The 22046-nt window shown below is 47.3% G+C and overlaps 2 protein-coding genes and 1 pseudogene across 2 annotated transcripts; 1 reads left to right on the top strand and 2 right to left on the bottom strand.

Moving 5' to 3' along the window:
- Positions 1-4290: 4290 nt before the first annotated feature.
- LOC125519596 lies at positions 4291-5250 on the bottom strand (annotated as a pseudogene).
- An 857-nt stretch (positions 5251-6107) lies between these two features.
- LOC125520169 (DNA-binding protein RHL1-like) lies at positions 6108-11681 on the bottom strand. The gene is made up of 14 exons (XM_048685008.1): positions 11288-11681; positions 11070-11180; positions 10858-10944; positions 10512-10759; positions 10247-10322; positions 10009-10179; positions 9777-9822; positions 9632-9694; positions 8433-8464; positions 8226-8270; positions 7933-8005; positions 6800-6831; positions 6673-6705; positions 6108-6476 (listed from the first exon to the last, which is right to left on the bottom strand). Exons 1-14 carry the CDS (start codon positions 11600-11602, stop codon positions 6420-6422), a joined length of 1389 nt encoding a protein of 462 aa, XP_048540965.1. The 5' UTR covers positions 11603-11681; the 3' UTR covers positions 6108-6419.
- Positions 11682-19967: 8286 nt separating this feature from the next.
- LOC125521462 (ervatamin-B-like) lies at positions 19968-21492 on the top strand. The gene is made up of 2 exons (XM_048686511.1): positions 19968-20551; positions 20684-21492. Exons 1-2 carry the CDS (start codon positions 20002-20004, stop codon positions 21292-21294), a joined length of 1161 nt encoding a protein of 386 aa, XP_048542468.1. The 5' UTR covers positions 19968-20001; the 3' UTR covers positions 21295-21492.
- Positions 21493-22046: the final 554 nt, after the last annotated feature.

Below are 22046 nucleotides of genomic sequence, written 5' to 3'. Positions count from 1 at the left end.
TAGCCATGCCATTGGACGTTCTATCCACGGATGGTGGGGCATGCAGGGCAGTGAGGAGTACGGAATATGCCAAGCTTGATCCATTCTTCATGATGGTAGACTGTTCTTCTTCATATTCAACAAGCATAAAAAAAATAGCATCAAGAATAGCCAACAAAAGTCTATTATTTCTCAACACCTAAAAATTAGCTCCGATTAAACAGCACAGTCATCTTCTTGCCGTCTTCTGTAATTTCTTGCCATTAACAGCAATGTGGCCGTACCGGATTCAGAGAGCTGTATGCACTCCAACTCCATGATGCGGTTTTAGGAGCATCTGCTAGGACAAACACTTCGGCAAAAACCCTAATCAGAAAAACTACTCCACATCACAATATACATTAATTCAGTCTAACACATGGTAATTGATTTTGGATTAGAACATATGAAAACTGCAACAATCCTACCAGTATTACAACATGTCTAGTAAGTTGATGGCCTAATGCTATCCAGCTCCTCTACAACTAACGCAAACTGGACCCATGTAATACAGATGGCGTGAGTTACACACGCTCTAAAAGTTGATCACCCCTCACCCATACAAGATCACAAGAGGCGTCTCATGGTGTCATCCTCTAATCCATGCATTGGCAACGTAATCGAAGCTGTTAGAAAGACACCACTCCCTTATGACTTTCATAATGTTCAACCTCCATCACATACTCGGCGAGCTCCTGCTACAAGGCGTTATTCATCGGTGCTTGTGAAGACCCACACTGGCGGCTCACATCGAGACCCTGGGTGCCTCTTCGCGTCAAGTTCTTCCTATGGCTGGCCATGCAAGACCGTTGTTGGACCGCGGAGCGTCTAGCCCGTCACGGTCTACCGCATGAGGAGGCATGTGCACTATGTGATCAAGAAATGGAGACCATGCAGCATCTCCTAGCAGGCTGCTCATTCTCTCGACAAGTATGGCACGAGATCCTCGGTTGGGTTCGCGCCTCGGTCAACCTCCCCAACCCCGACACGCCCTTCCAGACTTGTTGGAGCTCTTCCCACGACCACACGCCAGCCTCCATGTGCAAGGGTCTGTCCTCCCGCATCATACTGACGGCATGGTGGCTCCGGAAAACACCACAATGGATGCATCTTTGATGGAGCCAGACCATCGATCACCCTCATCTCCGATACCATCAAGGACGAGACGCGCCTATGGGCTAAGGCGGGCTCTAACGGGTTACAAAACATCATCCCCAGCGTGTAATTCTTAGTTTTGTTTTTGGGGCTGGGCAACCCCCTTGATCTAGTCTACCCCTACACTTGTGCACCATGCCTCTAGTGTACATGGCCTTGTAAGCGTTGCAACCACATACTTGTACTCTTCTTCTATCAATGAAAAGATACACAGCTTGCGTATTCACAAAAACAAAATAATGTCCAACCTTGCCACGCAACTCTCTTGCTACTTTCAAAAAAATATTTGTGGTCCTCACAAGCTCCATCCAAGTGAAGGAATTCAACACGATTTTTCTTCCCCTCATCCGACATAATAATCCAGCGGCTAGCCAAGAACATTATCTTCACAAGGAACTCCACTGCTACAAAGGAAGCGTTGCAGCCTACATACACCGCAGTCGCCGTGGATGACCGTTCATTCATCATCAACCAAAGAAGCATTGTCTTCTTCGCCCCACGATCTCCAAATCCACGACTTATGGCAGAAAGCCTGTCACCATTTATTCTCGACGACATTCGAGATCACCCTTCCCCACATCAACAGGAGCCTCAAGGTAGGAGAAGGGCTTCCACTCATCATCACATCTACCTACATTGGCCTCATGAACACATCCACTAACAGTGATGTGACGAATTGGTTTGCCGTCGTGGAGTGGGACGGTGGTGGATCATAGTGTGGACGAGTAGGGGGCAAATGCCCCCCCCCCCCCCCCCCCTCTTAATGTTTGCTCTGCCTAACAAGTGTTCCAACTAGGTATTTCTCGCTCCTTCCCTACTAATATGTTCCTTTTAAAGTCATGACTCCGCTACTAGAGTGAGACACTGTTAAACAAGACTACAACCTCGGCTATAACCATGTTAGTTTTGATGTCAACGGCGTTCACTCCTCTGCGACGCCTCCCCCGCTTCCTTGTTTTTCCATCTCAACGATGGGACGATGATATCTTACATTTGTGTGGATCGACTTCAATATCACCTCGCGGATTATCTTACTACACATGGTCACAGATAACAAGAGCAAGCCCACCACGATCATGCCACAATTACCTTTGGACATCTCCGTGACCCTCCTCAGCAATGTGGCCCACTTTGGATTCTTAATGTGCATTGGAGTCCGTTACCAAGTTAACAACGTAATAAGTTGGAACATGGTAGTGGAGCGGCTTGACGACCGCTCCAAGAAGACCCGTCTGCCTAGCTAAAAGATAGTAAACATCGTTGACTTCCCTGCACCACGGACCTACACTCGGCCTTTTTGTGTTGTTATGATATCCATAATGAAGAAGAGGAGCAACAAGGTTGGGACCGCCCATTGATCCAAGGAACGTCATGGGGGTGTTGAAGGTGTTATAGTAGAAAGAGCTTAACGATCTGACCATGAACTTTGATGAGCGATGAGGCTAGGACAGTGAGGGTCGTCCCCTCCGCCCGATGCTCCTATCGATGATAGTGGAGCATCTTGACGATCACTCCAGGAAGACTGGTATGTCTAGGGATCGCAATTCGCTTGCCCTATGTGGTCGCCATTGTAATGCTCCAGCTTTTCATTGTCATTCCTATATTCATAAAGAAGAGGAGGAGCAAGGAACAACAAGGTCAGGGCACCATTGACCCGAGGAGCATCACAAGGGACGGGACGGGGAAATGATGCTTGGATGGGAAGGGTTTGAGTACGACACAACAGTGTGGTTGTCACTGGGAGAGAAGCTGGTACAAACGCCCTTGATTAGAAGTGTACATATACGCTTCGTGCTTTGCTCATGCGACACCTCCTCCACCTGGGGTGAAGGTAAAGGTTGAAACAGTACGTTCTCGCAACAACGGTGATGACGTCATCGTGCCCTTGGCAACTCCGGACAAAGCTAATACGTAAAGTAAATAAAAAGGGAGTGAGTACATACGCAAGTCATTATTGCTGGTCACACTTCTCACAAAGCTTCTTGAACCCCATACTGCAGGTGGGCATAACCCTCCTTTATCTTCCTTTTTATCCAACTCAACGCAAATGTGACGTGGCAACTCTTAGAGCAACTCCAACGGGCCGACCCAAATAGAAGGCACATTTGTCCTTTTTTATCTATTTGGGTCGGCCGCCCGCCCGGCGTCCGCCAATTTTGCATTTGGGTCGGCATTGCGCCCAACGCGCCGACTCATTTCATGTCCGCATTCAACTTTTTTTAAAGGCCCGCGACCGATCATGCCAGCGGCCATGTCTCATGCCGGCACCATGCCAACGCCGGCATACAATGCCGGCTTCAGAAAATATCATCACAGTTCATGCTGGCGCACTCGCCAGCCGGCCGACACACATGCCAGCACACAAAAAAGGGGTGGGACTTGAGTTCGACCATGCCGTGGTCATGCGGGCACACCTGCCAGCATACAAAAAGATGGCGCTCGCTGCCATAGATCACTCGTCGTCGAAGTTGAGCATGTCGGCCTGCATCTTCTTAAACCACGACCTCTTTCTTGGCAACACGGTGTTGAGATCCACCTTCATGATCTCCACCCCGGCCATCATGCTCGCAAGAGCCACTTCTTTCACCTTGGTCTTGGCGTTGGCGGCCTCGATCTCTAGCAACTTGGCTTGCTTCTCCGCCTCTAGCTCGAACATCTTGGCTTGCTTGTCGGCGTCCAGCTCAAGCCTCCCCCTTTGGATCTCCATGAAAGCATCCATTTGCTCCGTCTTGAAACGCCGGTGCTCCTCCTCCCTTGAGTCCTTCTTATTCATCATGCCGCCCACGCTTGCGATCAAGGCATTGGTGGTCGCATCTCGCTGTCCTCCTTCTTGGAGTTGGTCTTCCCCCACGGCCGTGCCGGCACGCCCTCCCCAACATCCTCCACGGCTTTCTTCCCCCGCACGACTTGAGTGCGGCATATTGCGCCTTGAACTTCTCCTCGTCCTTGATGACTCGATAGCAATGGGAGAGGTTGAAGCACTTGTCATTGTGTTGAACCTTGAATGCCTCCAAAGCTTGAAATGCCTACAAAATGTTTCCATGCAAGCATATGGGCAAGTGATATGCAAATGAACACGCAAAGGATGAACTTGATGACACAAAAGAGGGCTGCTTGCTAGTATACCATGTCTTGCATGCCGATGCCGCTCACGGGGCGGGCTTTGACGCTCTCAAGAGTAGCGCAAAACTTGTCGCACTCTTGTTGGATCACCCTCCACCGCTTGGAAATGGAGACCCACCCGCGCATGCTCACAAATTGGTAAGGCGGAAACTTCTTGCACTCATGAAACTCTCGGTGAACACGAATCCAAAAGGTTGAATGCTTTTGCTCGGCGCCCGTATTGGGGTCTTGTCCAATGTCTTGCCAACACATGCAAAGAAGCTTGTCCTCGGCCGCCGTGTACGCCTTCGTGCGCTTGCTCTTGCGCTTTGGCTTAGGACCGGCAGCTTGGTTCGCGAGCTCGTCCTCGAACAAAGGCTCCAATTCGATGTCGCACTCGTCCTCTTCCTCTAGCCCGTAGTCGTCCGGGAACTCGTGGTGGATGGGGAAGCCGTCCAGGTCGATGCCGACCTGATCACGCATGAAGGCCGCCTGATCGGGATCATAGCCAGCGGCCGGCGTGAACGCCCCGCGGCCGTCCTAGCTTTGTGTCTCGTCGGGATCGTAGCCAGCGGCCGGCGCACCGCCCTCGAAGATGAGGTTATTCATGTAGTCCTCGTCGACAGCGGACGATATTTCCTCGAACAGGTTGCGGGCGCTCGGGAGCACGGCGGCCGGCATCTGCCGCGCGCGTTTCCTCGCGCCGCCGGATGACGAGCCACCGGCTACCGGGGTGGCATTGAGGTCGATGGGCACGGGCGCGGGCGTGGAAGGCGCGACCACGCTCACGTCGGGCGAGCACTCCCCGGAAAGGCGGGAGGCCTGCGGGTAGACGTGGAAGCCGGGGATCAGGTTGCAAGCTGACGCGCGGAGCGAGTCGGGCAGCACCATCCGAAGAAACGCCGACGAGCCGGTGCTGGCCACGGCGACGGCGGCTTGGACGAGGCCGTGCTGGCTAGGGTTTAACCCTAGCATGTAGAGCGCCTCCCTCGTTGCCGCCGCGACGCAGGCGTTGGTGACCTCCTGCTACGCGGCGGCAATGACGGCCGCCTGCGCGGCGACCTCATCCCTCGCGTCCGCGGCGTGCCTTCGGCCCTTCCTCTTGGCCGACTCCCTTGCCCGTTGTTCGGGTGTCAGCGCCTTCTTTGGCTTGGTCGCGGCGGCAGTCTTGCGCGGGGCACGAGGATTGTCTTTCCCGGAGAGGGCGGCGGCGTCGGACGAGGCGAGGGAGGCGAGGCCGGCGGCGGCAGCGTCGAGGTCAATGGCGTCGTCCATGGCTCGTTGGGGCGGGAGCGCGTGTGAGTGGGAGTGTTTTTGGCAAAAAGGGTGGGGAAATTATGATGGTTGCCACCGACCAACGGGCCCGGGGGAGGAGTAGGCGCGCGCCGTCCGTCTCCTGCCCGCGCCGACGCAAATCAGGCTCAAAATTGGGCCGGAAATGGGTCGCCATGCGGACGCCAAGCGGACATTTGGGTCGGCGCGTTCAGCCGCCTTTTTTGTCCGCGCCGACCCAAACAGACGGCGGCGGACGAAATGAGTCGCCCCATTAGAGTTGCTCTTACAACCTGTTTATGTCACTCTAATATGTCACCCTTACTGCCTTACACCCCGTTTACGTCACTTTATTATACTTGCTCTAAACGTGACCCAGCGTGCGGCTCGTTGTACTCTCACAATTTGCACACAGAAGGAACATTGCGAGCACAGAGGGCGGGCAGAAGGTAGCGCAAAAGATGAGGTTGCCATCTGGCAAGTTATTCCTCCATGGCCACCTGCTCTTGCCATCCAAGCAGAGCCTAGCATAAGCATTGCTGAAGCTTATGGACCTTGAATTTATCAGCACAACCTCGCAACGATTTCTGCTCCTGTTATTACAACAAACAAACATGTCTAGCGAATTATATCTCGCAATTTCTACTCCTATTACAACCCGCGTGGGCCGGGATCGGATTCCTGCGGTACACATGGAGTGAGATGCTCTAGTATTTGTACATCAACAAACAAACATTTTTTCACACTGCTAAGCTAAAAAGAGCAAACACACTCACTCTATGCACGCTGCTCTACTACACACGCCAGGGAGGATGGGAGGGTCGCTCATCCCCGATCCACCATTTCCACGGCATGTCAGATCTGAGCACTCCTTACCCGGCCCAGTCGTCATCGCTATCATCGTCCTCCTCCTCGCCCATGTCGTCGTCCTGTAATGCCGCTGCGATTAGGTACATACGCCGGGAGGCACAGTAACTTGATGTATAGCGCGCGCGTGCACACACACACAATAACAAACAAAAAACATAAAACAGGGGGCAGATACGGGCCCTTCCCATCATCTGCCTCATGCGTCACACATGTAATTTCCTCTAGAGCAGAAGCCGACAAGAGTCAGTTAGTTACCTGATAGGATTCATCAGAGAGCTCCTCGTCTACCTGTGACACGAAACGGAAACACAACTCCTTCAGCTTCACAGGCATGCACACATTTTGGCACACAAAATATGTTATAAGTTCCAAAAAGTAGTACCTTTGCCTTTTTCTTTTTCCTGGATCCGCTTGCTACATTTTTCATGCAATAATATATTAAAGAGTCAGTCAGTCAGTCAGTCATACACCATGAATATATACAATTTCCAAGGGAAAACTGAGAGCAAGAGGTATGCTGACAAAATGAATATATATCGTCTGTCACGCACCACAAAAATGACTTCTTCCCCAACCCCTGGCACCGCTAGTGAACAAGCTTTACCCATGAAACTCTTTAATAAAAGACTTAACTGAACTGATAGCACCTATCACAACATGGAAGTGGCTTCTTCACCAGGTGTTGGCCCAAAAATAAAAGTATGATAAACAAGACTTTAGCCCCGCAAAAGGTTCCATATTTTTTTAATGTATCTCATAGGAACACCGCAAGTCTTCCGTATTTAGCAGTAAACTTCATCAATATAAAAAGCACAGCGATCCATTTTATTTCTAACATGTTCTCGGTGCTAACTTAACACACAATGAGTGACAGACATTAGAAACCCAAAATGGTTTGACAAATAGCTTCAAGTTTTAAAGCTTCTCAATACAGAGCCTTTGGCATGTTCCAGTTTTGACTTAACACACAATGAACGGCAAGTCATTAGAAGCCCAAATGGTTCAACAAATAACTTCAGGATTTAGAACTCCTCTATACAGAGCTTTTGGCTTGTTTCAGGCCTAATCTTCTCCAGCAAGAATGGCCCACAGAAGGTTAGACCAAATTCTCACAGTAAAGTTTGTATTATAAGATAAAAACAGACTTGGTTTGGTACTGTATTTAAGTGCCTTCTATTTCTGGACATTGCAGCACTAACAAATGTATCCATCCAATAGTCAACTCTATCTTCATTTATACAAAATGTCAAATATACCAGTTACCTTCGTTGATACAAAGGCAAAGCAATCCGTTTTAACTCTATTGTTGATTCATAATTATGTCGCAACAGGCATTGAGCGACAGATTTTAGAATCCAAAATAGTTCAACAAATAGTTTCATCTTTCAAATCAACTCTGTAGAGCCTTTTTGGCTTCTAATTTTTTTCCCCGAGAATGGACTTAGAAGCTTAGAACAAATTCTTACACTAAAGCTTGTAATATAAGATGCTTCTCACAACAGACTTGGTTCTTACCTTCCTTCTTTGCTGCTGACTGTTTTCCCTTTGGGGTTCCTCGCTGCTTCTTAGCAGGAGCTGCATCATCATCCTGTAACATCGTTGTGATTGGTTAGGTAGGCCAAGAGGCACAAATAACATCATCATAATGAAAAGAGCAACACATAAACAAGGGGTCCAAACACGGGAGCGCTGAGACCATCAGATGTCTTTGCAATCATGTCCATATGAGTGAAATCTGGCATGTAATTTCCTCTAGAACAAATATTGGTAAGAGGACGATTTTGCAGTATCACAGCTGATTAAGTCACCTGAGAGGGATCACCCGAGAGCTCTTCAATTTCATCTTCTTCTACCTGTGACACAAAATGGAAAAGGCGGAAGGCCTTCAGTTTCACAGGTACGCATTCAGCAAAGAAAACAATGAGCAGCATTTTAAATAAAAAATCACTGCTAATTGTCGTTAAAATACTCATCTATTAAAGTAAAATGACCAATATTAAAGTTCCAAAAAGTACCTTTGCTTTTTGCTTTTTCTGAGATCCACTTGCTGCATTCATGTAATATACAGGTCAGTCATATACCATGAATACTACCAGTAATGCAATTTTATAAGGGAAAAAAAGAGCAAAAGTTAAGCTGACAAAAGAATAGATTACAGGCCACTAACACACACTAAAGTGAGTTTTCTCCAAGCCCTGGCACGGTAGCGAAAAATTCTAGACTGGCTTTGCCCATGAAGGTTCTAAAAGAGTAATTGACAGCACCTCTCAAAACATGGAACTGCCTTCTTCACAAAGCCTTGCCGCCACTAGTAAAAGTATTTTAAACAAGCCTCTCCACGCCCCCCCCCCCCCCCCCCCTCCCTCTGAAGTTATGCTAACTAATAACTAAAACAGTGTGTGATAAAAGAAAAACCGCAAGTCTTTTTGATATACCAGGTAGCTTCATTAATATAAAAGCACAGGAATCCACTTTAATTCCAACATATTCAGAGTTCTAACTTGACAGCCAATTAATGACAGACTTTACAAACCAGGAATGGTTCAACAAATAGCTTCAACCTTTATAACTCCTCTATATAGAGCCTTTCGCTTGTTTGAGGTCTAACCTTTTGCACTAGGAGTGGCCATAGAAGCCTGGACCAAATTCTCACACTAAAGCTTGCAATATAAGTATCGTAAACAATATATGGCAGACTCATGAAACCCCAAACGGTTCATCAAATAGTTTCAAAATTTTAAACTCCTCTATATAAAGGCATTTGGCTTGTTCGAGGCATAGTATTTTTCACCAAGAATGGCCTTCAGATGCTTAGACCAAATTTTCACAGAAAAGTTTCAAATGTTAAAACTCCACTAAATAGACATTTGGCTTGTTTGAGGCCTAGTCTTTTCCACCAAGAATGGCCTCCAGAAGCTTAGAGCAAATTCTCACAGAAAAGTTTCTCATATAAGATGTTTCTGACAACAGAGTTTGCTACTGTATTTAAGTGCCTTCTCTCCCCAGCCTTTGGTACCACTAACATAAATGTATCCATCCAAAATAGGCCCTTAACCCAACATAGTTTCATATTTCAAATCTAATCCATGCAGTGCATTTGGCTTGTCTGGGACCTAATATTTTCCACTGAGAATGGTCTTACAAGCATAGACCAAATTCATACACTAAAACTTGAGCTTTGTAACAACAGACTTGCTTTTGGTACAGTACTTACCTTCCTTCTTCGCTGGTGACTGTTTTTTCGTTGGAGTTGCTCGCGGCTTCTTAGCAGCAGGACCTACAAGACAGTAACAAAAATTGGAGCTTTCTCACGAAATACGATAAAATTTCAGGAACCTAGGAACGTAGAGTATGACGACCTTTTGTAGCTGGAGATCCTTTAGGACTTCTTGTAGTTGTAGGTCTCTGAAATATAAATCTTTTTGTCAAATGCCGAGTTTAATTTTTTGATATTAAGACAGCCAAACAGATAATGTTCATCAGAAGAGAGGGGATACAAGAACTAAAACTAGAGTTCACCTTCGTAGATCCAAACAAAAAACACCTTTTATCAAAAGAAAACTACAAATCTAAGAGGCTTTGCACTTTCACCTTTTTTTCTTCTGCTTTTTTAAACATGGTAGACAAATTAGCCTGAACAAGTGGTTGCTTCTTGATAGAAAGAGACTCTGCTGGAGAATCTTCAGGTTTAATGTCTTCACTTGGGATTTCCTCCTTAATGTCTTCACCTGGGATTTCTTCCTTAATTTCTTCAGTCTTCATCTGCCGCGAATGTAGAAAGCATAATAAGTACGGAAGTCCTCAACGAAAGAAAGATTTGTACTGTTACCTTCTCATCCAAGTCCTCAGCAAACTCAATCTCAGTGTCACTTTCAGCCGAATCTCCTCCAGCGAGCTCTGCGAACCTGTATAAAGTGCCAAAGAATTTGTCAAGTACTTTGGAGGAAAGAAAAACATAGATCACAGAATAGCTATAGAATGGGAGCAAACAAATCCTTCCAGGAGTCTATTTCCTGGCAACTAAGCAAACTAGAGCCGCCTAGCACATTTCGGTCACTTGCTAAAACCAACAACAAATGTTGGAAGAGACTTACTTGAAGGTCTTCCCAGCAGTTCTGGCAGATTTCCTAACAGGTGTATCACTCGTAGTCTGCGTGCCAATCTCATCCTTAACATCTGAATCCTCTGAATCGGCATCGGATTCATACTCTGGTGTGTGGGGCTCTGGTGTGCGGGGCTCTGCTGTGCGGGGCACAGCGGCCTGCTTTCTGGGTTTATTTACTGTAACTACCTCGCCACTGGCAGCACCTGCCCCGCCTTTAAAATCAACATCTTCCGCAGCCTAGCAAAACGAAGAATCATACGCAAAACCCAATTGCATCAGAGAGGAGCAGAAAACATAGACGGACGGGTTGCTATGCATACAGCATACACACATACATTCTGCATCTCTTTCGGAAACTCGAGTTTGAGCTCGTCGGGGTTCTCCTCCTTCGTCCCGACCCACCAGGCTTCGGAAAACACAATCTGCCAAGAGATTGACAATTTCAGGACAGATTTAGTTCCTTCGACGACCGAATTGGAGTACTTCAGCTAAACAATTGGGAATGAGCATAATGTAAGTTGGAGCTTTGGGTGAAAGGCTGACAGACCATGCTCTCGAAGACGTCCTCGCAGGCGACGCCCTTGGCGGATCTGGTCATCTGCAGCGTGAGGTACTTGTTCTTGGGGTACACGTGCGTGCCCAGCAGCTTCATCCTCCCCTGCGACCGACCGACCGGCCGAGACAAAGATCCAAGCTTGCATCACAAAATTCATGGAAAAAGCTACAGAATTCGACGGACGGATGGCATTTGGGGGCCGGGGGCACCTGCGGGAACTCGAGGTAGAGGACGGGGTTCTTGGTGCCGAGGTCGGCGAGCTCCCCGACGCGGCCGCCGGCGGCGACGGGCGCGAGGAGGCCGGGGAAGGAGAATAGGAAGCGGCCTCTGCGCTGGCCCCGCGGCCGCACGATGTCGCGCCCCTGCAGCCGCGCCACGGCGCCGGACGGCGGCAGCGCCGCCCGCGGCGCCGCCGGCTCGCCGCGCTGCAGCAGGCCCTTGGAGAAGGCCAGCGACCGCAGGCGCCTCCGCTCCTCCGCCTCCGGGCCGGCTGCCGCAGCCGCGGCCGGCTTCTTCGCCACCATCCCCGGCCGCCGCGCTGGCTAGGGTTCAGGCGGGATCTGAGATTTTTTTTTTTCAGAGAAGCGTAGACGGAGACTGATGAACTTGTGAGCGGCGAGACGAAGGAGACGGCATCCAAATGGGCCGAAAAAAACCAACTGGGCCGCATCATGTCGAGCCCAGTTAGCTGGCCTGCTACAGCGCTACGGACGCTTCAAGCCCAAGTATAGTGTATGCATGAAATCGTATCCCACTCTCTTTTTTTCTTCATGAAATCGTATTCTCCCTATCTAACAAATATACAGACAATCAGATATGCAGAAAAAAAGGTCTGCATCTTTTTAAAACATATTGTAGAAAATATTCATGTGCCGCAAAAGAGTCCACCTATCTCAAAATAAAAAAAAAGTTCTTGTACATCAAAAACTTATTTTTTTTAAACATAATTTTTCATGAGAAAAATAGATAATCTTCATATGTGCCAAGGATTTTTTCATGTTTTCAAATATATTTGTGTGTTTCAAATAGTGTTAATGTATGTATCTCATGTAAAAATATTCATGAATTTGCCCCGTACATGTATGCATAATGAGAGTGTTGATCATTTATTCTTGAAATGTTCCATGGCAAAAATGATGTAGAATATTATTCAATATGCTTTTGATATAAAATAAGTACCTAACAGTACCCAGGATTTGTTTGGTGTTTGGTTGAAACAGTTTGGGAAAATAGAAAAATCTCTAGTGGCTGTAGGGATTTCATCAGTTTTCAGGACTATTTGGAAAATTAGAAGCAATGTGGTTTTTGATAAGTAAAAGATATGTAATCCTTGTATATCTGTTAACATGATGATAAAAATGTTACATGATTGGCTCGTGATGCAGATAAACCCAAGAAGTCAAAGAATAATGGCGGAGGGCATAAGAAGAGTTGAGCAGATTGCGGGGACATCTTCCGAGGTTAGAACAACTTAATGTTGATTTTTCTTTTCTCTTTCTCTTTTCTACAATACAGGCTTTCCATAAGGTGGTCCGCAGCTGGGCCTAAAAGAAATTCATGATTGCATGGTAGGTAGAGCTGTATGATCTGGCGGCATTCACTTTCTGTGCTCCTTTGTCCATTGGAAAATAATGTTGGTAGGTTTTGTCATAAGGTCAGCATAGCTAAAAAGTATGGAGAATGTCGTAGTGCAAATCTGTTCTTCCAGGGCCCATCTCATTCTTTTGAAAAGAACTAGTTTGAGAGATCGAGAATATCAAATGGATCATGCTTGCTGCATATTATATTTTTAGAACTTTTATGACTGAAGGAAGGAGGACTGACTACTTTAATCATATGGAGAGGGTTCCTGACAGTCTCGAGGCCTTAGCTTGGGTTGCGCTCTTTGGAAAAGATTGTGGATAGTGAAATTGCTTCATTGGCTTCGATTTTGAGTCTCGTCAAAGTTATATAAGTTTGTCCCCTGATTTCCTTTTATTTTCCTCTGTAAGGCATGAGTTTCTCAACAACACATGTTGAAGAAAGTTGGCACATGTTAACCATTTGTAGACCATGAAATAGCTTTTACTTTTCTTCAGGGTATATATCCTTGTCCTTGGTATCTGGTTATCTGCTGGTTGGGACTGGGTTTATTTGTATGGCTGCGGGAGAAGCCGGGAAGGTGGGGCTGAGCAGAAGGAGGACAGATCTATGGTGGTGATCTATTGTGGGGTGGGAGAAGGATCTGCGTGGGGAGAGTGGTATCTCGCATCTCTCTCGTAGTTTACGCTCGATTGATCAAGTATTGTCTTGTACAGGTATCATGAAATTAGACAAGTAGAAAATGACTATTTATCTTCCCTTGGCTCAATTAATTTGTAGCATTTTCTCTGTCTTTTATGATTGCCACCGACAACTTCGTTTGCATCAAATTTAGCATCAGTTTTCAAGTATTTTAGTCTCCCATTTTTTGGTGTATTGGTGTGAAACCCTCCCAAAGTTTTCAAGTATTTTAGTCTCCCATTTTTTGCAATATAGAAAGTCTCATGTTACATTTCTTCTGCAATCTTATTTATAGCCAGGATTGTAGTACATGTTCGGTTTAGTGCTCCTGGCAGCAATATTTAGTTGTTCGTATCTGCGGACCACAGTGCATGCATGGTTGGCGACCACCGCCTGGTGTGCGGTGTCAGGGCCGTCTCCAGGAATTCGAGGCCCGGTACGAAACACAAAATGGGGGCCCTAAAATTTGGGTGCATAGTTGTTACTTCATGTATGATTTGTCTGTTTTATTAACCAAAAATATAATATAGTGGCTTCAAGCACTACATGACTTGTAGTTTTACAAAGACAATAAAACAAAAGAAGACCAATCCTTAAATTTGAAATGATTGTCTATATTGAAAATCTTGGATGCGTGACAACATGAGCAAACAACAAATCCATGGATGAACCTACGTGTATGTACAGAAAAGATGATAACAATAATTATTATACGTATTAAAAAAAGAATGAGAACAGAGGGGAGCCTCCCCTCTGTCTTATTCTTATAAGAATAATAATACTTATTATTATAAGAATTCAATATAGTGTTTACAAGATGAACAGATGTGTAAAAATTATAATTATTCAATATATTGTTTGCCAACATAAATATGTAAAATATAAATATTCAACAGGAAAATGTAACATAAATTAGATAGGATTTTCCAAAATAAATTTGATAGGGTATTGGCTTAGGTACACCTAATTGATGAAGTAGTGGAATTAGTCAGTGTTATAGACTAGCTCTCCGCCAACGGCTGCTTCTGGTTGGCGCCTCTAGCCGTGAATGAGAAAAGACGTCTACACGCGAAACAACAGCTCTTGTTTTTCAGAAAAAATCCAAAAAAAGAGAGAGAAAGCAAAAACAGATCTCACGGGATTTGTAATTTTTTTTCCTTTTCGATTGAGGGGCTCACGGGGGTGTGCTTCGAGCGATCAAACCAGACAAATTCCAGCGACCAGCCCCAGAAGCCCAAAACTGGAAGCTGCAGCGCGACTAGGCCTACAAGGCCGAAATGAAAAGGCCCAAAATTGAGACTATACAGCAATGTGTGCCCAGAACTGGGGCCCCCTGGAATTTGGGGGCCCTGTGCGGTCGCACAGCCCGCACAGGCCCGTGGACGGCCCTGTGCGGTGTGCCCGCACACGCCGTGCCTCTGCCCTGAGCCCGGCTGCGGCTTCCTCGGCCCATAGTTTACGATTTCGAAGTGGCAAAAATTTCACTCACACTCGAAATGTAAGAAATTTCTGAAATTTTGAAATTTCAAAAATTGTTTCGGACAAATCACCGAAATTTTTGTTTGAATTCGAATTTTTAAAAATTTAAATATCTAGACAAAGTAAGGTGTAGTACAATGTTAACTGAAGTGCGTATGTAACCTGATGGTTCGCCCGTTGGTCAACAAACAGTTGGTCGTGGTTCAAATCTCGGCTAGGACGTAATTTTGCCAAAAATATATATTCGGTCCAAAATTAATGATAAGTTGGTGCATCATGAATCGAACTCTGGACCTAGTGATCGGAAGAAAACTGCCCTACCACTACCGGAAACCATGTTTATTCAAACTGATCCATGTTCCGTTTTACATGAAAATTGAAACCAACCAAACTTTCTTGAACGAAAGGCAAAAAATTCACCCCCCGCTCAAAATTGTCAAAATTTCTACGAAATTTTAAACTATGCCTCGGCCACCTTGCCGAGCGCCACCAGTCTCCCTTGACTGACATCGCCTACGAACGGGTCCATGCTGGAGCTGGAGGTCCAGATGCAGCCGGCACAACGGGGGCGGCTGTTCTTGTTGGCGGCGAGCAAGCACGGCATCATGGTGGTACAGGTGTAAGGTGTGGGTGGACGCGGACACCGACCACATAGACGTCCTGATGCTGGACGCCAAAGGTGAGGAGCTGCATCGTCCCGGGCATGGAGGCGGCCATGGACGCGGGCGGCAGGTACCTGCCAGTGTCGGCTGACGTGCCGCCGCAGGAATGAGGGGATCATCCTCCGTCTCCACATCAACAAGTAGGTCAAGGCGAGGAGGCCCGTTCCTGGGGTTGATGATTAGCTGGCCAGCTCGGGTTCTTTAGCTAATCTACTACTCCCTCTATGAAGTAATATAAGAGCTCCTATATTAGTTTAGGGAGGGAGTATATAGTATATATCTACCATGGCTGACATTGGTGATTTGGTAATGAACTAGCAGTGATCAAAGGTTGGGCTTTTGATTGATTCTTTCAATTGCAATGGTTGCCCATGTATCGCGTGCCAATGTGGTTGATCCCTAGCTACTTGGCACCTTGTACGGTCTTTATTTTTTTGAGAAAACTTTCAATCTATTCATCTTCAATAACGACAATACAACGAACACCATAAATACTAAAAATTACATCTAGGTCTGTAGACCACCTAACGACGACTAATAGCACTGATGCGAGCCGAAGGCGCGCCGCCGTCATCGCCCCTCCTTTGCCGGAGTCGAACCCAACTTGTTATAGTAGACAGTCAGGAAGTCATCGTGCTAAGGCCCTATAGGACCAACGCACCAGAACAGCAACCACCGCCGATAAACAATAATGTAGACTGAAAGGATCCAACCCTATGACACATGAATATAGACGATCAAAAACCAAATCCGAGCAATCCACCGAGGAAAGATCCGCAGGAGACACACCTCCATACGCCCACCAATAATGTTAGACGCACCACTAGAACGAGGGCTATGTCGGGAGACATTTATTCCATCTTCAGGGAGCTGTCGCCGTCTTGCCTTCCTGAACAGGACACAAAACCTAATAAATCTTAAAAAAACGACTAACAACGGAGCCCTCCCGCCAGCCCTTGCCAAGATCCAGCGCATCCCTATGGCCTTAGGGCCACTGGAGACGAGGCAGACCTGCGGCAGAGCCGGCAAGAGACACAAACCCTAGCATTTTTTAGAAGGGGCGGCGGCTGCGTGGCACCTTGTATGGTCTTGTTTGTTTGTGTGTGTGTGTGTGAAAACTGAATTTGTAGCAGCTAGCTAGCTAGCAGAAAGTCACACGTACGGATTTTACCCTTGACATGCACCTACGTTGCACCAGTAATTTGAGTTTGATTTGATAAAATAACACTACATAGTACAGCTAGCCAGGAAAGTGAAAGGGGCGCGTCTACCTGTCACGCCCCAATCACGAGTTAATGCAATCGTTGTCGACTTGACTCACAACTCTCACGTTTATATGGTGGAGGTCATGGTCGGCACACGAGTGATGAGGCAACACGACAATGGCAGCACTGTCGGCTGTTTGGATATATGGTAGCTAGGGCTGGGGGCTCCATGGTCCATGCATGCATTCATGGGTAGCGAGGGAGTGGACGGCAGCGGGTAGCGGCTCTTACCAGAAAAGATCGAGACGCGAGGAGAGCTGGGTGGGTGCCAGCGAGATATATACTGAGTTTAATTAGACAGAAAGAACAAGTGCATATGTAGTAGTAGAAGGAACAAGATGAGCTATCCACTATTGGATGGAGATCTAATGGTCCGAAAAAATTGGGTATGGGGAGGAAAAAAAATGTTCAGGTGTGGTATATAGACATGTCTTTCACAATACTTACCGTTTTACCATTCAAAGGCCCCATATACTTAATAAATGCACTTTTAAGAGTACACGAATTTTGTCTTACAAAGAGTACCCTTTTAGCTCATAGTGAATCTCATCTAATTAATTAAAGCAACACTCACACCAGTAATTAAAAGTATATAGAGAAAGGTTCTCTAACCTAGTGGTTAGAGCACTTGACTGGCATCAAGCAAACCTCACTGACTGTTGGCCTCTTGTTTTTTTTTTCAATAAAGAGTGGATTTTATTGGTTCAAAATGGAGCATCAAGAGGATACACTCATAGGAAACACACACCCAGCCTTTGCATAACTAGGATGCACACATTCAATACCAACACACACACACACAAACATGCCAACAAATAGCAAAGTCATATACGACCAAAGCTATGTATGGGCGAGGAGAAAGAAAGAAAGCGATCAGATCCACGATCGATAAACTATAACAATGATCATATTTGCACCAACCATCTCATGACACCACATGAATGAGGAAGTTCTTCAACAGCAACGCCTTCAGAAAGGGAGCAATGCTCAAGCGCCGCCATCATCAGATCCAACCACCTAAGGCCAGAATCTATGTTTTCACGCTGAAGAACCACTATAAGCATATCCGAACAATGCCTTCAACAAGGTAACGACGTAAAAATATCATCATTGCTAGGTATTACCAACTCGGGTCAGACCTAGGCTTTCACCCCGGAGCTCAATCCCGGGTGCTCAAGTAGCACCACCATCAACGTTAGCCATGTGTTGTCGCCACCACTTTTTCTCGTCGCCGCCGCTGCACAACCTCCCCTTAATTTGCATAAGCCGTTGTCCATAGTTTGTGTTTCATCGCCAAAGCCAACCACCTAGTCTAGAGAGAGAAACCCTCACAAGAACCTTCGATGGTCCCTTCAATTCAAAGCGAGGTCACCGACGCGCTAAACAGACGACCCACCAGAACCGCCGCCTCCTTCCGATGTGCAACCGTGGTGATCGCCTTCAACGCGTCAGCCTGCCGCCACCCACCATGCGTGAGGGCCTCACCCAGCGAACACAAACAGCGACGAGGAGAGGATGCATGGTGGAGAGGGCGCTGAGGGCGTCGGCGTGCAGGCGTCGCTCGAGTCGCCAAGAGCAACATATGGCCGAACCGATTTCTTCGGGTGTCACGCAGTGCAAGAGGACGGCCAAGATCCTACTAGCCTGATGCACTGAAGTGCAAATTAAGCTAGCCTTCGGGTAGCGCTCGCATTCATTCAGGACGTGGATGTGTACTAGACCGGAACAACCAGCAGCAGCAACAGCTTCACGTCCAGCCCGCTTGCCCAGATCCAGTCACCGCCGTCCCTGCGCACTCCGCCATGCATCGCGGATCTGGAGCTGGCCTCTTGGTTTGCTGTCTTTTTTCCCCTACAATGAGCTTTGTCTCACAATCTAGCAAATAAACAGCCGAAGACAGTAGATCTGAATTGCATAATTCATGGATGGATTAATCTGAACAACCTTTCGCTGCCACGCCAGCGACATATGCTTAATTCCCTCCAAGTTCTAATATTTTACACTAAATGAAAGAAAAAGTCTATATCAAACACATGGAAGAAACGGCTTCAAGTGCACTTAATTTTCTGATATTAAAAGTATCAATTATGGTCTACAACAAGTACATAAGAATAAGATCTTGTTGCTTTGTGGTACTACTTCGTGTCACAATATATTTGCTGCTTTAGCTTCTTCTACTTTTTTCTGTGAGCCAAGTTGACAACAATTAGATGGTGAGCACCCTGGTTTGCGGGATCCAGCATGTCCCAAAGGTGATCCCGGGAGCTTGCAGGATAGGCGTTACCGGAGGAGTGTCCCTCCATTGGAGCGGAAGCGGTAGGATCGGATCGAGAAGCAAAGGGGTTAATAATGAAAGAGCCATTCCATCCTGCGTGATACCATGAATGAGGGAGAAACGAGATACAAGCCCACTAACCGTAATTGGCGTTTGATAAAAGTTCGACAATAGAGAGAAGCTTGCAAGAGCCCAAACTCCCAAGATCCAACCTCGTTGGAGGCGGAGAAGGAGCTCACAATCCTTGGATTGGCAAGAGGAGGACGATGCAAAATTCAGGTGTAGGGGAGAAGAAAATGCTTGAATAAGGTATTGCTTTCCCATTTAAAAATAGTAGAAGAAGATAAACCAGCAAGTCTGATATTGTTGTGAGACAAAGGAGTACCCCAAAGAAAAAAAGATCTTATTATTGTGTACTTGTTGTATATATCATAATTGCCAATCTCATATTTTAATATTGTTGATCTCAAAAAATTAAGTGCACTTGACGCCGGCTCTTCATGAGGTTGTATATGCTCTTCTTTCATTTGGTTTAAACTATAAGAACTTGGAGGGAATTAAGCACTTATAAATGGCTGGTGTGGTAGTGAAGGTGTGAAAGATGCCACTGTACGTACCCACCAAGGTCCTTCAAATCCTGTTATACATGAATTATGCCTAAAAGAAGATATAGTGTTTTCGGTGGTTTATTTGCCAGCATGTGATATGAGGCTCACTCTAGAAGTCTATGGAAAAAGACAGCACACCAATTGCAAGAGGAGGACGTCAATCAGTAGTGAGATCTGTTGCCGGGCCTCTATAAATGGCTGTACCCAAAGGTAGCTAAACATCATCCGTATCGGACATGGCTTTCAAGTCTATGGAAAAAGACAGCACACCAATTGCAAGGGGAGGACGTGAATCAGTAGTGAGATCTATCGATCGCCGGGCCTCTATAAATGGCTATACCCAAAGATAGCTAAACATCATCCATATCGGACATGGCTTTCATGCGCTCTTCGTCCTCATCCATGGCTCTGGCTCTGCTGCCGCTACTGGTGGCAGCCGCATTCTTCATCCCCTCCATGGCTTCATCAGCTTCAGGTACCCTCGACCATGGCTTGGATGGTGAGGCACTGCTGATGCTGGGGAGGTTCCATGGGTGGATGGCGGCGCACGGCCGGTCGTACGCCACCGTGGAGGAGAAGCTGCGCCGTTTCGAGGTGTACCGGAGCAACATGGAGTTCATCGAGGCGGCGAACCGGGACAGCCGGATGACCTACAGCCTCGGCGAGACCCCGTTCACCGACCTCACCCACGATGAGTTCATGGCCATGTTCAGCAGCAATTCTGGCAGCAACGAGTCGTCATGGGAGTCGGAGGAGACGACGGTGATCACAACTCGCGCTGGCCCCGTCCACGAGGGCACCGCCGCCGTCGAAGAGCCACCTCGTCGTACCAACCTCAACCTGACGGCGGTGGTGCCTCCGAGCGTGGATTGGAGGGAGAAAGGCGTCGTCACAGCAGCCAAGTATCAAGGGGATTCCTGTTGTAAGTAACATCCATCCAAAATAAATCATGCATGCGATGCGAGTTGTCGTACGTCGTCTACTCCATTATATATATTGATGCAATTAGGTAAGTGAGTGGTCATCTAACGTACGTACGTGTCCGCGCGTGCAGCGTCTTGCTGGGCGTTCACGTCGGTGGCGACGATGGAGAGCGCACATGCGATCAGCACCGGCGGATCGCCACCGGTGCTGTCGGAGCAGCAGCTGGTGGACTGTCGGATTAACGGCTGCGGCAACAGTTGGATGGACAAGGCCTTCGATTGGGTGATCCAGAACGGTGGCATCACCACGGAGGCGGTCTACCCCTACACCGGCAAGGTGGGCACGTGCCAAAGGGCCAAGCCGGTCGCGGTGAGGATCAGAGGCTACAAGAAGGTTACACCGTCTGGCAACGAGACGGTGCTCATGGAGGCCGTGGCGCAGCAGCCCGTCGCCGCATCCTTCGACTACAGTGACCCCTGCTTCCAGCACTACATCCGCGGCGTGTACAACGCCGGTTGCTCCAGGTCCGGCGTCTACACCAAAGGGGCGTGCGGGACAACGCAGAACCACGCGCTGGCCCTCGTCGGGTACGGGACCAAGCCTGACGGGACCAAGTACTGGATCGGTAAGAACTCGTGGACTGACCAGTGGGGTGACAAAGGCTTCGTCTATTTCCTTAGGGACTCGCCGCCGTTGGGCTTGTGCGGCATTGCCAAGTACCCGCTTTACCCTATCATCTGATGACCCAGCCGCCGTGCACCTCCATCATCTGTGTGTGACTCCGTGCATCTCTACTTATATTATATATATGTAATGAATAATTGCACGGTACCTAGCTATTCACTCGTGTACTCCATGTCTATGTTATGCATGTAAAGGTTCGGGTGCTACACATGCATCCTTGCCTATAATATAAAATAAACAATACTGTATATGCTACTCCTTCTTTTTTAAATTATAAATTGTTTTGGTTTTTGTAGATTCATAGCTTTTGCTATGCACCTAGATACATAATACATTATATTTTACTATGTATCTAATAAAAAAGTTAAAAAGACTTGCAATTTGGGGTGGAGGAAGTACCTCCGTTCTGTTTTATTAAAGGAGTAAAATGCACCAGCGGTACATGAACTAGGGAGTGGTCTCTCATCTCCCGACATGTACATTGGAGTCCCTAAACTTGCTAATTGGCTCATGTGACACTCAAATCTGCATAACCCACCTTAAATTGCGTATGTGGCATGCTGACTAGGATGCTGACGCATGGAGCGGAGGATGGAGAGCAAGAGAGGCAGGAGGGGTAAGGGGGAGGTGATTGCTGGTGACCATGGGGGAGAAGATGAGAGTGGAGTCGAGACAAGCTTTGGTGGTGCTGATAGGGTGAGGTTAGTGTGCCGCAGAGGCAGGGCGAGCTTGCCACGCCGAACGGGGCGAGCTTCGGCAGCTCAAGATTTGGGCGAGCGCGACGGCAGCGATCATTTGAGAGAGAGAGG

The sequence above is a fragment of the Triticum urartu genome, chromosome 7 (assembly GCF_003073215.2).
Source record: "Triticum urartu cultivar G1812 chromosome 7, Tu2.1, whole genome shotgun sequence".
In the NCBI taxonomy this organism is placed as follows: domain Eukaryota; kingdom Viridiplantae; phylum Streptophyta; class Magnoliopsida; order Poales; family Poaceae; genus Triticum; species Triticum urartu.
The sequence above is the reverse complement of the archived record's forward strand: the minus strand, read 5'-3'. Positions and strand labels throughout refer to the sequence as shown.

Excerpts from the sequence above, each read along its gene's own strand:
- LOC125520169 (XM_048685008.1), bottom strand. The coding sequence starts at position 11,602 with ATGGTGGCGAAGAAGCCGGCCGCGGCTGCGGCAGCCGGCCCGGAGGCG. Across the intron at positions 10,760-10,857 it reads TTCCGAAAGAGATGCAGAAT|GCTGCGGAAGATGTTGATTT; the intron begins GTATGTGTGTAT and ends TCGTTTTGCTAG. Across the intron at positions 10,323-10,511 it reads ACTGCTGGGAAGACCTTCAA|GTTCGCAGAGCTCGCTGGAG; the intron begins GTAAGTCTCTTC and ends CACTTTATACAG.
- LOC125521462 (XM_048686511.1), top strand. The coding sequence starts at position 20,002 with ATGGCTTTCATGCGCTCTTCGTCCTCATCCATGGCTCTGGCTCTGCTG. Across the intron at positions 20,552-20,683 it reads GTATCAAGGGGATTCCTGTT|CGTCTTGCTGGGCGTTCACG; the intron begins GTAAGTAACATC and ends CCGCGCGTGCAG.